Source organism: Plectropomus leopardus, chromosome 15, assembly GCF_026936395.1.
Source record: "Plectropomus leopardus strain MGB_pleo_1.0 chromosome 15, ASM2693639v1, whole genome shotgun sequence".
In the NCBI taxonomy this organism is placed as follows: Eukaryota; Metazoa; Chordata; class Actinopteri; order Perciformes; family Serranidae; genus Plectropomus; species Plectropomus leopardus.
Window position 1 is genome coordinate 19950129 of NC_142190.1, and position 15436 is coordinate 19965564.

At 36.2% G+C, this 15436-nt stretch overlaps 3 protein-coding genes across 3 annotated transcripts in view; all 3 read right to left on the reverse strand.

Moving 5' to 3' along the window:
- LOC121952446 (olfactory receptor 5K4-like) overlaps window positions 1–15436 on the reverse strand; it is a 130206-nt gene that overhangs the window by 91749 nt on the left and 23021 nt on the right. The window lies entirely within an intron of this gene.
- Window positions 8629–9997, reverse strand: LOC121952795 (olfactory receptor 5K4-like). Its single transcript, XM_088088422.1, has one exon. It carries the CDS (start codon window positions 9995–9997, stop codon window positions 9020–9022), a length of 978 nt encoding a protein of 325 aa, XP_087944548.1. The 3' UTR covers window positions 8629–9019.
- LOC148187287 (olfactory receptor 8G17-like) lies at window positions 13176–14150 on the reverse strand. Its single transcript, XM_088088447.1, is given in 1 exon segment — window positions 13176–14150. A coding segment is annotated over 1 exon segment (975 nt).

Here is a 15436-nt window from a genome sequence, read left to right on the forward strand (position 1 = left end):
GTTGATTTCCTTCAGCATCATGGAAAGAGGCAATAAGCAGCTTCAGAAGAAATGACCCAAAATAAGTACAAGAAAATTACAAAAAAGGAAAGTATAAAAAACAAAAAAAAGACAATTATTAAAATAGTTTTCATAAAATGTTTCCCTAGCTTTTTTAAAAAAAATAATTTTCTAAATCTACTAATTTTGCTTTGAAGGTTTAAATACTTGTGAAAGGCTTCTGAATACAGCACAAGAAAAGTGATGTCGAACTAGGTTTCAAAGGGTTAATAACATTTTGTTTAAAAGAGGCTAGGGCTATTAACACTATGCCATGAAGGAGTGCATGACTGAACATCATGAATAGCACACATTTAAGATCCAGATTCAGACATTCAAAGACTGCTCATGAGATAAAAATGAGGCTTTGAGTTTCTCCTTATTCTTTTCTTTCCATATCTGGCAGTCTTAACGTCAATATTTGAATACAAAGTACAGTTCAAGTTGAAAATTGAAAGCAATTCTGCTTTTCAGACCAATAAAAGCAGAAAATTGGGGGACTCATTTGATTTTAGGAGGGCAAATTCAATTTCAATTTTAAAAAAAGACCATGCTGATGAAGGTGAGATTCACTCACTGGTACTCAATACCCTTTAAAGGTATTAACCAAAATAACCTGGTACCAATTAGTATCGAAATGTCTCCAGTCAAACAATTAACAGCTTTCAATCCTAAAACGAAGTCTTATCCCAGACCATCTCGACAGAGCCACTCTTCCCCTGGCGAACGGTCAGTTCAACATCTGATCAGTTACACATGCTAACACAGTAGCAGTGGCTGACACCCAACATCTAAGATTAACGGTCCCAATAAACCGACCACCAAAACTCACCACCAAATCAAAATAGCTTGACTATATTGTTAAACAAATTAACAGCCATTAGCTAACATTAGCCATGTGATGCTAAAAGTTAGCCCCGTCACTGTGTGAGGACTCTCCCAACTTTCCGCAGCTCAGAGTTACACTCCTGCAGCAGCAGCTACAACTCATATCAACGATCAACTCATGTAGTGAAGTGGAGCGCAACCGGTGTATTTGATCGAGCAGGCAGTTTGCCAAGATGCCACCAAAATGTGCAAAAGTACAACTAAAGCACACGCCACACCATTCACATTAGTGGTATCAGATGAAGTGGGCAACTATTGGTATCAACATCACTTTAAGCCTACTGTTGTTCAGTATCACAGTTTTTTAAAATAATACCCAGCCCTATTTACAACTGTCCTTGGCTCTCTTGCACACAATATAAAACACTTAAACTAAATGCTCACAGTTGCAGGCCACCGTAAACCTGTTGCATTTACAGTTTATATCCACGTGTGTGAAAAGATGGAGGTTTCAAATCTTTCCCCCAGCAGCACAGAAGATCCATGCATCAGCACAGTTTTAAGTTCGGCACCCAAGATCAGTGTCACCAATTCAGTATCTGACTAAATGTCTACCCTTGTGTTCCTGAGTTATGACATTGAGTAATGACCAGAAAAGTGTTTTTGTAGAACATCATGATGTAGAAGCGAAGTTGACCTTTCACCTTGTCGATACAAAATGTCACTTCATCATTAGTAGACATTTGTGTAAAATTGTGTCATAACTAGCTAATTAATGCTTGAGTTTTGGCTAAAAACATGTTTTGTAAGGTCACAGTGACCTTGACCTTTGACCACCAAATTCTAATAAGTTCATACTTAAAGCCAGGAGAACATTTGTGGCAAATTTGAGAAAACTCCCTCAAGGCCTTCTTGAGTCCTTGTGTCCACAAGAATATGACTGACGCAAGGTCACAGTGACCTTGTTGTCTTAAAACCAAATTCTGATGAGTTCACTGTTGAGTTCATAGACTGTATATAAAGATGGACAATGCATTTATCCACTTATCCCCTTATATTTAAGTGAAGCTAGATATCCCAGATAGGGCCGCTGAGAAATTAAATGAAATTAAACATATTTAACACTATAGCTTTCAAGTTCCAGTCACATATACAAAGGGAGCCTTACAAGGCCAACAACAATGCTGATGGTAACAAATGACAAATGCCTTGAGTTTAAACGCTGAATATTAGTTAGTAAGTATAAGAAGAAAGGAAGGAAAGTACGAAGTCCAAGACCCAGACTGACGGCTCTTCTCCTACTACCCTTGGAAAAGTACGAGTTCTTTAAATGATGTCATAGCTTCTTAAAAACAGTATTGTACAGTTTCAGTTATTTTCCTCCACTTTTAATCATTTTTTTCCTTAATGCATGCAACTGAGATTAATTAGACCAAGGGTTTGTTTGTTAAAGACAAGGTCATTAACATTCTCTGGTGACGGCTACACAAACTGCACTCATTACAAACATTTTTGTTTTGGCTTCCCATGGCCTGTTTAACATTAAATGCATCTTCAAGGAACACTATGCAATAGAATTGTATTGCATCCATCGATCTGGTGTACAAGTACATTTATATACATCTAAATAAGCAAAATGCCCCCTATGAGTTTCATGTGTCCAAATTAACGAGTGATATCTGTGGATGGTTTTGATTTATTTTTCTACTCACCACTGAATGGCGCTAAAGGAGGACTACAGAATGATAATATGATGAGTGCCTGCCCTCTAGTGGGTTTATGTGTACAGTGCAAAGCTGTACCATGCATGACACTCAGGTATTAATCTGTGACAGCATCACATGGTCTACTATTGTTGCTCCATAAACTGCATTAGGTTATTACTTGTTTCTTGTGCTCAGTTCAAGAGTACATTCTTTCTTGTACATGTCATCTCATTTGCCATGTTTTCATTTCTGTAGATCTGCATGTTTGTATCATTTATAGCACTTATCCCTAAAGTTTCTTTGACCTCACAATTTAAAAACATCAACCTCATGCTGAAAGGAGATAATGGATCAAACTGGATTCTCTGATTTTAGTCTTGGGTGTTAAATCACATCCTCCATCTATGGATGTAGATTTTTAGGGACACATGGGAAACGTCCCTGTCAATATTAAGAACATGTGCATTTGCCCCCTCCCCCATCCCCCCCGAAAAACTGAAAGTAGCATTGGACTTTTATTTTGACCAAAGTAAAGACACCTGCACCATAATTTGATGCACAAAATGCACAAATTGGTTGATAAAAAACACCAGAATTCAGGAGATTAAGTGTTTGATGCCCAGATTTTCTAGCTGAAGCTCCCCAAAACCTCCGTTTCATATGTGTCCTCCCCAATGTTGGCATTAACTAAATCCTTTATATAAGTAAATCTCACATTCTCATTCACCCTACTGTTGAAACCATCATATGCCCTAAAACCTTTGAGATTTCACTGGTGTGTGATCACCTTTTGTTGAAAGGCAGAAATGAAATTGTAAATAAGACGGGAGAAAATGTTAGTTCTTCATTACTTTGGCCACGCGAATACATCACTTCTGGTTTATTTTCATCTGCCTCACAATGTATTGAATCCAAATCATCTTGATCTCAACGCCAGATAAAAAGGTGACAAAATATGTCATTCTAATTTTAATAGAAATGGCCGATGCTTAGCTCATTAGCTATTACAGATGTCATCCAATTTAATATATTTGCAAGAGACTGAAACCTTACAGTTATCTATAGCTGCTAACAATAAAACAGTAACATAGCAGACACCGTGACTTGGTGAGCCATCGTGTTTCTTTTTGGTTTACGTATTTCAAATGTAATCCACTAATCCAGTGAAATACAAAAGCAAAACACTAGATGGTGCAAGCCTCCCAATTATGTACACTCCTCAATTCATTTTCAGTCTTTGTGAGTCTTATTTGCCTCTTTTTGTTGAGGCTCATTACATCTAAACCTTGTCAAACTGTATTTCACCAAGCTTGAACTTTGCAATATCTCTGCACAAAATGGATGTAAGCTGACCAATTTTTCTAATGCTCTACATGGATTTTAATGTAAGTGATTGTAAAATAAGAGTGCAGTGTGACTGCTCCCACCAAAGACCGGACATATCAAGTATATAAGCTGAAGAATTAAAAGAAAATAAAAAGACAGTCCTATGCAGGGAAACTAAAGCAGAGCAGTAATTAACAATATAGAAAGACAGGAGATAGAATGGGTTTATTAAAAAGTGTAGATTTTTATACATTTATGGAAAAACTGTATTTCGTATTATCATAATTACATATTTAAAATTACATTACAGAATAATTATTAATTTTTAAGCACTTTTTACCTGTTTTTTGTTTTTCATTTTCGTTTTGTTTTGTTGTTTTTCAAGTAATTTTCTGGTATTTATTTAACTAATTTCTTGCCAACTTTTGGGCAATATTTTTTCTTTCATTGCTCATTGTCTCCTTCGCATACTTTTGATCGAAATCAGGCCAAATTGCTTAGGTTTCAAAGAGTTAAACTTCTATCTATTACATTATATTTTTATATCAACATATATTTGCTGAAGTGCTGTAAAATACAAAAACAAATAGCTACTGTTGTTGGAGACACTCTCAGAGATAGACAGAGGAGGTCACTGTTGTACCTGCTCTTTAAGACAATGACAATAAAGTTTGTTCAGAACAGAGCTGCAGATGGTTTGGTATTTTTCCCAGAAATAATTATTTAAAAAAAAAAAAAGCCTGCAGTCACAGCAATTCACTATATTTGGAAATCCCTGATTTTATTTTGTACATAAGATTATTGTCTAAGGATGAATGAATATAATTGTATCAACTTAATGAAAACACACAATTGTCTTTTGTAACACCCTTAATGGGTCATTAAAGAGTTCACCTTTTTTGATGAGGTTATGTAGTTGATCCTATATCTTTTGCTAAGCTTCTTAATAGAGTTCAGCACAATATACTCTTTAAAGAGTATATTATAGGATTGAGCAAACCTGGTATGGTGTGTGTCAAAGAGGAGTTTATGATCCTCGCATTGGGATGGATGGAGGAGGCCAGTGAAGCTACGTTGGTACCCACAAGTGGTAGATAGAAAAGAGCCACAAGAATCAGATGAGAAGTGCACGTTTTAAATGCTTTGAGTCGTTCCTCTCCTGATGCAATCCTGCTCAGTGCTATGGAAATGCAAACATATGTCAATGCTATTAAAACAAGAGGAATACAGATGATAATAGTGATAGCGGTAACTGAGAGTATGAGGTTTAAAGATGTGTCATTACAGGCCAGATGATATACTGGTCCATGATCACAGAAAAAGCTCTTTACGATCAAAGATCCACAGAAGGAGAGACGATCAATAAGCTTAACAATGAATAACAAAAAACTAAATAAAAAGGCCCACGCAAACAGCAGCATTGCAGCAATAGCTGATTTAGTCACAATACTATGATACCTTAGAGGAAAGCAAATTGCCATAAATCTGTCAAATGCCATCGTGACAAGCGTCCATGACTGCAAACTTGCAAAGAATAAAACAAAGAACATATAACTTAAGCATGCCTCATAAACAATGTATCTCCTGTCAAACAAAAATGTGTCCAACAGTTTTGGGATAAGAGCCGTGCTCCCACACAAATCTGTCAAAGCCAGGTTAAACACAATCATGTATTTAGGAGTATGAAGAGTCTTGACCACGTAAATAAGTGAGAGAAGGAGGCTATTCCCAAGAACAGTCATGATGTAGACGAAACACATAAAAACATAGAAATACTTCACATGAGGGATGTTATTAAACCCACTAATATAGAACTTTGCAGGACGAACAAATGTTGAATTAAATATGGTAGCAGCTCTCTCCTCTTCTGCCGTCATTACGAGTGTCTGTTTCCTTAGATGTACAAGGAAAAAAATCAAGCGTATTTCTAGTTTTCTTTTTAGCAAAAGGGCAATTCAAAGTGCTTCGCATACAAAGTGCAAAAGAAACAGTCACTAAAGAGCCAATAGAACAGGAAATAAAAACAAACTAGAATAAAAAAATGCATGAATAAAATTTAAAGTGCAGTGCAAGAAATGATTACTTATAATAATGATTTGATTTAATAAAAGGAAGTAGCAAACAGAAAATTAAGAATATATAATGTTGGTTGACGCAGTTGATTGATCAGTGACCAAACTCAAGTCAGACAACATCAAGTGTGCAGTGCACCGAAGTGAGCTGTACTGCGAGAGACCTGATATTTATATTTCATCACTTTCACCCTGGAACAGTGGAACTACAGGAGGATGTGTCATATGATTATTCAGTGTTAAACTGTCTAATAGTTTATGTCATGAATGTGCTGATGCAATCACCTCAGTTAACTACTGTCTCCAGGATAAAGTTTTAAAGATACTCTATTTATCTGCCTAACTCAAACCTTGGTACCTCAGTTGTATAAGGCAACAAGCAAGGTGAATGTGTCTACTCATCCCTGTGCATTTCTGTGAGGTGTTTATTAAATGGAAATCATCAAAATCATAACACAGTGCTACCGTCTCCGAGGGACCTTCTGAATTACAGAAATTCCTTCAACAGTGGAAAATACATACCATGACTGAAGTATTCAAACTTCACCATGTTGGACACTAGCAAGAGAGCACAATGCAAAGTGCCAAACCGACATTGAACAACATGAAAGTGCTCATCTGCCACAGTCATTTTTCAATTAGCATAAATGCAAATGAAAATGATAATTCAGCATGCTTACATGCTCACGGTGACATGCCAACATGCTCATGTTTAGCAAGTCTATGGTTAAGCATGTTTAACATAGGCCATCAGTTTGGAATTGAAATTTTAAATTTCATTTAAATATGGGAAAAAATACAGTCTAAGCAGAACAAATCATTTGTATTAGTTTGCCTCATGATCTAACAAAGGGCTCACTTACAACTCACTAACAGTTTGACCTATTGTATCCCCCAGAACTGAAGTGATGTAAAATTGTTGGTTATATGGGTCACATTCAAGTTAATATAAATTAACTATGTGTGAGATCAAATTTGTCTTAAATTCATTTTGTGAAAAACTGGCAGCCCAAGCATGTCAAACATCTTAGTTAGAGGTATTGGCAATGCAACATAGACAACTTGCAATCTTTGCCTCAGACGTATCCTGAATACACAGTTATATTTCCATCGCTGCATGCCGTTTTAAGGATTTGTCTGGATGAGATGCTCACCTACTCATTCGGGATCTCCTGAGGATGAATCCTATGGAGCAATCTCCTGACATAATAGGTTTGTAATGAAATATTTCTGTCAGTTGTATTTGCATTAGTCTGGTACACATTCATGTTCCCCTCAAGATTAACTGTTTGGTGATCACTTAACCTTTCGTCTAGTGCCATCATCGGGACAATACTTAAATTATCAAGTATTTGGTTTTATGACCAAAAACCTGCAAAAGTAATGTGAGTCTCTTCAGACTCAGTTGGACTTTGTGTTTTGTGTTCTAAACAAAGATGGTGAACATGGCATACCTGCCTAATATCAGCATATAGCATTTAGCTCAAGTTACTGCAGCACACAAGTACAGTCTCACCACAGGTAGTGTGGCTGTAGACTCCTAACCTTGTTTCAGCTTGAAAATTTTAAATTCAGTGGTCAGTATTTAATGATAAAATAAGCACAGAATTGATAGTATTTGGAATTTGCCAAGCTTTTATAAATAGTACTTAAGTCAATGTGACCTCAAAGATACTTAACATGTTGCTGTTTATTTTTCTGGATAACTGAGGGGGAAGTTTGGTCCGACCAGCATGTAGTTTAATATTGATAATATTAAATACTGACAAAATTGAATATTTTATTAAACTAGATGAGCACATTGAGATACACACAATTATCTTAGGGGAGTATCCCAGTTATATGTTGCACAGGTTGGTCCCATTGAGATTAAGAATCTCTTTTTCAAGGGAGACATGGCCAAGACAGTCAGCAGTGAAAACACAAACTTGCAGACAGAGACACAAAGGGAGACAAAATACAATTAACAAGCTCTAATATCAGCATTAAAAGGGACCTATCTATCAGTCAAGGTCATGCTCCGGGGGTCATTTGTAAAACCAGGCAGGCTACAACAACAACATTCTATAGAATCTGCTTCTAACTCCTTCATTTCAGATATAAAGACATCAAAAAGCTCCGTGAGTTTTCTAGTCATTCTGCGACAAATTCCAGGCTGAGGGTGCAAAATACCCAAAAGCCCTTTTCCCAATTTCTGTCGAAGCATTGGGGCAGAGAGCATAAATGCAATTAGTACTGTCCGGTACTTTTCTGCATGATAAAAACAAAGAGCAGACTTGGATATACTATAACACTTATTTTCATTATTGATTAATCCCCCAATTATTTTCTCCATTAACTTTTTTTGTTTATAAAATGTCAGATGCACAAAGCAGCCCAAGGAGATGCATTCAGATATGTTGTTTTATTCAACCAACAATGCAAAACCAAAATATATTCAGATTAATATGTACATGACAATGACAAGCATTAAATCATCACAGGTAAGAAGCTGGAATGAGATAGTATTTTGCATTTTTGCTTAAAAAATAACTGAAACAACCAATTATCAAAATCGTTGCAGATTATTTTTCTGTTAATCTATCAGTTAAATAATCAATGAATAATTGTAACTCTGATCTAAATTAAGATAACACTCAAAACCTGGATTCAAATGTATATGTAAACTAACCAAAAGGCTCTGAATGAGAGCTCCAACCTCCAAACACATTATGAAATTATGTGTAATTTCCAAAATATTAAATAGATGTAAAGAGAAGCATGCACTGAATCTTTGTATCAAAAAAATGTTATGTTGAGGAATTTATAACCAAAACAATTCATAACAGACTGAATTTCCTCATTTCACTTTGGGTAGGAGATCATTATGCTACAGTAATAATAATGAAACCATTTTAAGGGAGAGTGCAGTAAGTGACAAGATACCACATAACCATCTCTAAAGGTAAAATTATATTGCTTATAAAACGTATCATTGCTACAAATATACAAAAACAATTATGCTATTATGAACTCGTTAATGTGTCATTATAGCAGTCATAGAGTTCATTATTTGTTGGCTGTGAGATTGACCATACTTGTTCTGCAAAGCTTCTTGATGGAGTTCAGCACTTCTTCTGTCTTTAAAGAGTATATAACAGGATTGAGCAAAGCTGGTATGGTGTGTGTCAAAGTGGAGTTTATAATCCTTGTATTAGGGTGGATGGAGGTGGCTACTGATGCTATGTTGGTGCCCACAAGTGGTAGATAAAAAATAGCAACAAGAATCAGGTGAGAAGTACAGGTTTTAGATGCTTTGAGTCGTTCCTCTCCTAATGCAATCCTGCTCAGTGCTATGGAAATGCAAACATATGTCAATGCGATTAAAACAAGAGGAATACAGATGGCTACAATGAAAGCAACATATGCCATTATGTTATTTAAAGACGTGTCATTACAAGCCAGGCGATATACTGGGTTATGATCACAGAAAAAACTCTTTACCACCAAAGATCTACAGAAGGAGAGGCGATCAATAAGTCCAACAGTAAATGATACTAGAGCCAATAAAAAGGCCCACGCAAACAGCAGCATTGCAGCAATAGCTGATTTAGTCACAATACTATGATACCTTAGAGGAAAGCAAATTGCTATAAATCTGTCAAATGCCATCGTGACAAGCGTCCATGACTGCAAACTTGCAAAGAATAAAACAAAGAACATATAACTTAAGCATGCCTCATAAACAATGTATCTCCTGTCAAACAAAAATGTGTCCAAGAGTTTTGGGATAAGAGCCGTGCTCCCACACAAATCTGTCAATGCCAGGTTAAACACAATCATGTATTTAGGAGTACGAAGAGTCTTGACCAGGTAAATAAGTGAGAGAAGGAGGCTATTCCCAAGAACAGTCATGATGTAGACGAAACACATAAAAACATAGAAATACTTCACATGAGGGATGTTGGTAAACCCACTGATATAGAACTTTGCAGGACGAACAAATGTTGAATTAAATATGGTAGCAGGTCTCTCTTCATGGGTCATTACGAGAATCTGTTTGCCTAGATGTACAAAGAGAAAATAACACATATATAACGAGTATATAATGAAAGCTGGCACAGTTGTTTAACAGGGTTTTTGTTACCAGACTCACCTCAGACAACATTAAGTGTGTTGCGCACTGAAATGAGCTGCACTCTGAGACACCTGATATTAATATCCCACTCCTTTCACCGAGAGACAGTAGAAATGCAGGAGGTTGTGTCACATAGCCAATCAGTGTGTACCTGTCTCACAGTTTATGTCACTGATGTCCTGATACAATCAGCTCAATTAACTTTTGTCACCAGGATACTTAATGATCAAATCATAGTTTAATCCGTGACGCAAATGTAGAGATAGGATACAATTACACCAAATGACAGAACCATACAGCATAAGTAGTGGTTTAAAGGAAACGATTAAATATAAAGGCTAAGGTATTTCATCTTTTTCACGACACAGGATATAGATGTGGCATTATATGCTGCTCTACAGCTGTTTTGATACAAAACACTACTTACGTTTAGCTCATTAGCATTTACAGTATTACCCGAAAATGTATTAGTAGGAGACCAAGACCTTGATGCAGGGGTGGCCATACAGAAAAATGTAAGTCAAAAGCTACTGTAAACAATGGTAAATGCAGTTTTTATCTAGTTACATGATGAGAAAAATCAGTGTTTCTAGACCAGAAATGTGCATTTAAAATAGAAAATGTATTTTCTATGCAACACTCCAAAACAGTTTAACATTTGACATTACAGTGGTTTGTTGTGCCCACTTATTATAAAAAAGTATTTCTTTAACTTCCATCTTTTCAGCTCCACCACTGCGTTAGGGAGCAACATCTTGTTTTCAAGTCACGAAGTTAAGTGGCAGGACGGGCTAGTAGTGCTAGGTTAAGATGACAGTAACATTATGTTTAAACTGTGCATTGTACACACAGTGCAATTTATCAGAAATATGCTCAAGCATTACTCTAGTTTCTTTTTAAAAGTTTGCCACGGGCAGGAAGCCACAGTTGGGCTTCAGGCCGTAGTTTGGCCACCCCTGACTTAACTGTTAGCTATAGCTGCTAATGCTAACATTGTGACACAGTAGACCCTTTGACACAACGGGACATCTTGACTCTGTTTGCAGGGTTCCCACACATTTTCATGGGCATAATTTTCAAATTTTTCCATGACTTTTTAAAGACCCAAAATAAAGATTTTTTTTACTGCCCCACTTGAAAGGCATTTTTAAACGTAACAGATTCAAACTCTATTCAGACCTGATTTCAGCTGGCTGGCATACAGGAAGGCAAAGATGAAGCCACGGAGAAAATGACAAAATGAAAGCGATGATAAACAAAACGTTGTCAATCATCAATACAAAGAGTGCCCCAGGGATGACATTTTTCCGTAGGCCAACCTGGATGCTAAATGTCGCCCTGATTCCCTCGTCAAAAAGCCGATGGGATTTTTACACTGGATTTTTGATTATGGCAAAAAATAAGCTCTTTGGTAAACAAACATAATGATACGTGCATGTTTTGTTCCGCAAGGTAATCTTCACAAATTAACACTACATTTGGGATATTTAAAGCCTAAATGCAGTTGCCAAAGTTAAAAAAAAACCCAACTCATAACACATTACACTGAATTGAATCGCCATCGCATTGAGGCTGGAAAGCCATGTGCCGATGATGTTCTGTAGTTTCATTGAGCCACTTGTTAGCAACCATCTTTTATAAGACACATAAAAGATTCAAAGCTCAAGAGTGGGGTATTCACTGCCGTATTTTATGTTTTAGAAGAAAACATGAAAGTTTCTTAAGTTTGTGTTAACCACAGACCTTATTTAAGGTATACAACCAAAAAGACATTCAAAAAACCGACTGACTTTGAGATAAGGGAACAGGAGGTGCTAAAGGGCTGACAGATTTTTGGAGTTTAGGACTCATAATTGGGGTACTCTATTAGAGCTATATTACATGGGCAGCTACAGAAAATGTATATGGAATTATGTTAAATTACGTGGAAGGTCCACAGGAGATTATAGCAACAATTACTTTACACAAACAATTCCATGACTTTTCAATGATCTGGACTAATTCCATGACTTTTTCAGGCCTGGAAAATGTGATTGTGAAATACCATGATTTTTTCAAGGTTTACATGACTGTGGGGACCCTGTGTTTGGGTTCATATATTTCAAATGTAATCCAATAATACAGTAAAGTACAAGTACAAGTTACTAGATAGTGTGAGCCTGCCAGAACTGTTAACTTCCCAATGTTTTATCCTTAGCCTGTGTCTTATTGAATCTTTATCTGGGTGACCAGTATGTAAAATTGAGAATTAAATATTATCCAAAAAAAATGTAAAAAATAAAATAAAATAAAATATAAAAAATTAGCAGAGCTACATTAGAGTGCAACAACATGCACATTTATATCTCAGTGGAGTATCCTGGTTTTGTAATGTATATGTACACAACACATCTTGGTTTCAGAATCATATAACTAACAATTACTTTCATTATTGACTAATCTGCTGATCATTTTTGCCATTAACCCATTACATTTTTTGTTTATAAAATATCAGTCAACAGTAGAAAATGCACAAAGCAGCCCCTGGAAATGTATTCAAAATCAATGTCTTATTCAGTATTTAAAATGTTTTATTTAAAATATTCAGTTTATCATAAATGACAAGGAAAAGCATCCTTACAATTGGGAGACTGGAACCAGATAATATTTGGTATTTTTAAACAATTATTGATCATCAAAGTAGTTGTCGATTATTTATTCTGTCAATTGTCTTGTCAAATAATCATCTAATCAATGTAACTCTGATCAAAATCAAGATCAGACTCAAAACTTGGATACTCACATGTGTAAACTAACCAAAAGACTATGTAAGAAAGCTCCAACCTTCTACCACATTAAGAAATGATGTGTAATATCCAAATTTATGAAAGAGATGTAAACACAGATGTAAAAACAGTATTGCTACTGTAGTAATATATAATGTCACCATTTTATAGCAAAGTAGAGTGAGTGATAAGACACCACATAAGTATTTTTTAAAAGAAAATGAGAGTGCTTTTATGTAAGAGGTCAGTGGTGAAAACATATTATAACAATTGTGTGATTATAAGACTCATAATTGTGTCAAAACAGTGATTAAAGAACTCATTATTTGTTGGCTGTGAGACTAATCATACTTCTTCTACAAAGCTTCTTGATGGAGTTCAGCACTTCTTCTGTCTTTAAAGAGTATATAACAGGATTGAGCAAAGCTGGTATGGTGTGTGTCAAAGTGGAGTTTATAATCCTTGTATTAGGGTGGATGGAGGTGGCTACTGATGCTATGTTGGTGCCCTAGTGGTAGATAAAAATAGCAACAAGAATCAGGTGAGAAGTACAGGTTTTAGATGCTTTGAGTCGTTCCTCTCCTGATGCAATCCTGCTCAGTGCTATGGAAATGCAAACATATGTCAATGCGATTAAAACAAGAGGAATACAGATGGCTACAATGAAAGCAACATATGCCATTATGTTATTTAAAGACGTGTCATTACAGGCAAGGCCAAATACTGGGAAATGATCACAGAAAAAACTCTTTACCACCAAAGATCTACAGAAGGAGAGGCGATCAATAAGTCCAACAGTAAATGATACTAGAGCCAATAAAAAGGCCCACGCAAACAGCAGCATTGCAGCAATAGCTGATTTAGTCACAATACTATGATACCTTAGAGGAAAGCAAATTGCTATAAATCTGTCAAATGCCATCGTGACAAGCGTCCATGACTGCAAACTTGCAAAGAATAAAACAAAGAACATATAACTTAAGCATGCCTCATAAACAATGTATCTCCTGTCAAACAAAAATGTGTCCAAGAGTTTTGGGATAAGAGCCGTGCTCCCACACAAATCTGTCAATGCCAGGTTAAACACAATCATGTATTTAGGAGTACGAAGAGTCTTGACCAGGTAAATAAGTGAGAGAAGGAGGCTATTCCCAAGAACAGTCATGATGTAGACGAAACACATAAAAACATAGAAATACTTCACATGAGGGATGTTGGTAAACCCACTGATATAGAACTTTGCAGGACGAACAAATGTTGAATTAAATATGGTAGCAGGTCTCTCTTCATGGGTCATTACGAGAATCTGTTTGCCTAGATGTACAAAGAGAAAATAACACATATATAACGAGTATATAATGAAAGCTGGCACAGTTGTTTAACAGGGTTTTTGTTACCAGACTCACCTCAGACAACATTAAGTGTGTTGCGCACTGAAATGAGCTGCACTCTGAGACACCTGATATTAATATCCCACTCCTTTCACCGAGAGACAGTAGAAATGCAGGAGGTTGTGTCACATAGCCAATCAGTGTGTACCTGTCTCACAGTTTATGTCACTGATGTCCTGATACAATCAGCTCAATTAACTTTTGTCACCAGGATACTTAATGATCAAATCATAGTTTAATCCGTGACGCAAATGTAGAGATAGGATACAATTACACCAAATGACAGAACCATACAGCATAAGTAGTGGTTTAAAGGAAACGATTAAATATAAAGGCTAAGGTATTTCATCTTTTTCACGACACAGGATATAGATGTGGCATTATATGCTGCTCTACAGCTGTTTTGATACAAAACACTACTTACGTTTAGCTCATTAGCATTTACAGTATTACCCGAAAATGTATTAGTAGGAGACCAAGACCTTGATGCAGGGGTGGCCATACAGAAAAATGTAAGTCAAAAGCTACTGTAAACAATGGTAAATGCAGTTTTTATCTAGTTACATGATGAGAAAAATCAGTGTTTCTAGACCAGAAATGTGCATTTAAAATAGAAAATGTATTTTCTATGCAACACTCCAAAACAGTTTAACATTTGACATTACAGTGGTTTGTTGTGCCCACTTATTATAAAAAAGTATTTCTTTAACTTCCATCTTTTCAGCTCTACCACTGCGTTAGGGAGCAACATCTTGTTTTCAAGTCACGAAGTTAAGTGGCAGGACGGGCTAGTAGTGCTAGGTTAAGATGACAGTAACATTATGTTTAAACTGTGCATTGTACACACAGTGCAATTTATCAGAAATATGCTCAAGCATTACTCTAGTTTCTTTTTAAAAGTTTGCCACGGGCAGGAAGCCACAGTTGGGCTTCAGGCCGTAGTTTGGCCACCCCTGACTTAACTGTTAGCTATAGCTGCTAATGCTAACATTGTGACACAGTAGACCCTTTGACACAACGGGACATCTTGACTCTGTTTGCAGGGTTCCCACACATTTTCATGGGCATAATTTTCAAATTTTTCCATGACTTTTTAAAGACCCAAAATAAAGATTTTTTTTACTGCCCCACTTGAAAGGCATTTTTAAACGTAACAGATTCAAACTCTATTCAGACCTGATTTCAGCTGGCT

Coding starts and splice junctions, on each gene's coding strand:
- LOC121952795 (XM_088088422.1), bottom strand. CDS start 9,997: ATGACCCATGAAGAGAGACCTGCTACCATATTTAATTCAACATTTGTT.